The sequence below is a fragment of the Myotis davidii genome, unplaced genomic scaffold, assembly GCF_000327345.1.
Source record: "Myotis davidii unplaced genomic scaffold, ASM32734v1 scaffold609, whole genome shotgun sequence".
NCBI lineage: Eukaryota > Metazoa > Chordata > Mammalia > Chiroptera > Vespertilionidae > Myotis > Myotis davidii.
Window position 1 is genome coordinate 2799938 of NW_006300164.1, and position 333 is coordinate 2800270.

The 333-nt window shown below is 68.2% G+C and overlaps 1 protein-coding gene across 1 annotated transcript in view; it reads left to right on the forward strand.

The window, feature by feature from the left end:
* The first annotated feature begins 150 nt into the window (after positions 1–150).
* The window catches only part of BRD3 (bromodomain containing 3), a 14801-nt gene continuing 14618 nt past the window's right edge, over positions 151–333 (forward strand). The window contains 1 exon segment of the mRNA XM_015572369.1: positions 151–315. Within this exon segment, the coding sequence (XP_015427855.1) occupies positions 151–315 (165 nt within the window).

Consider the following 333-nt stretch of genomic DNA (forward strand, 5'->3'; position numbering starts at 1 on the left):
AGGAGGCGAGGGTGTGGTGAGAGGGCGTGGCCATTGCGTCCCTGCAGCCAGGACAGGAGAGGAGCCAGGGGACACAGTGCGCCCTGCAGGCCAGGTGGGCGGTGCTTCATGCAGAGGGTCTGAGTGAGGAGGGCCGACCCCCGGAGGTTCATGGCGATCCCAGCAGGAGGCGGGGGTGCTGAGACCGGAAGTGGTCGCACTCTGGCCGAGTTCGGGTTTGCCCACCTGCTGGACCTGCTGGTGCTGGGCACAGGGCAGCGAGGTGTCGATGACCCGGGCACGTGCCAGGCTCGGGCTTTCTGCCTGGTGGTGAAGGCGCAGCCTCACCACCGT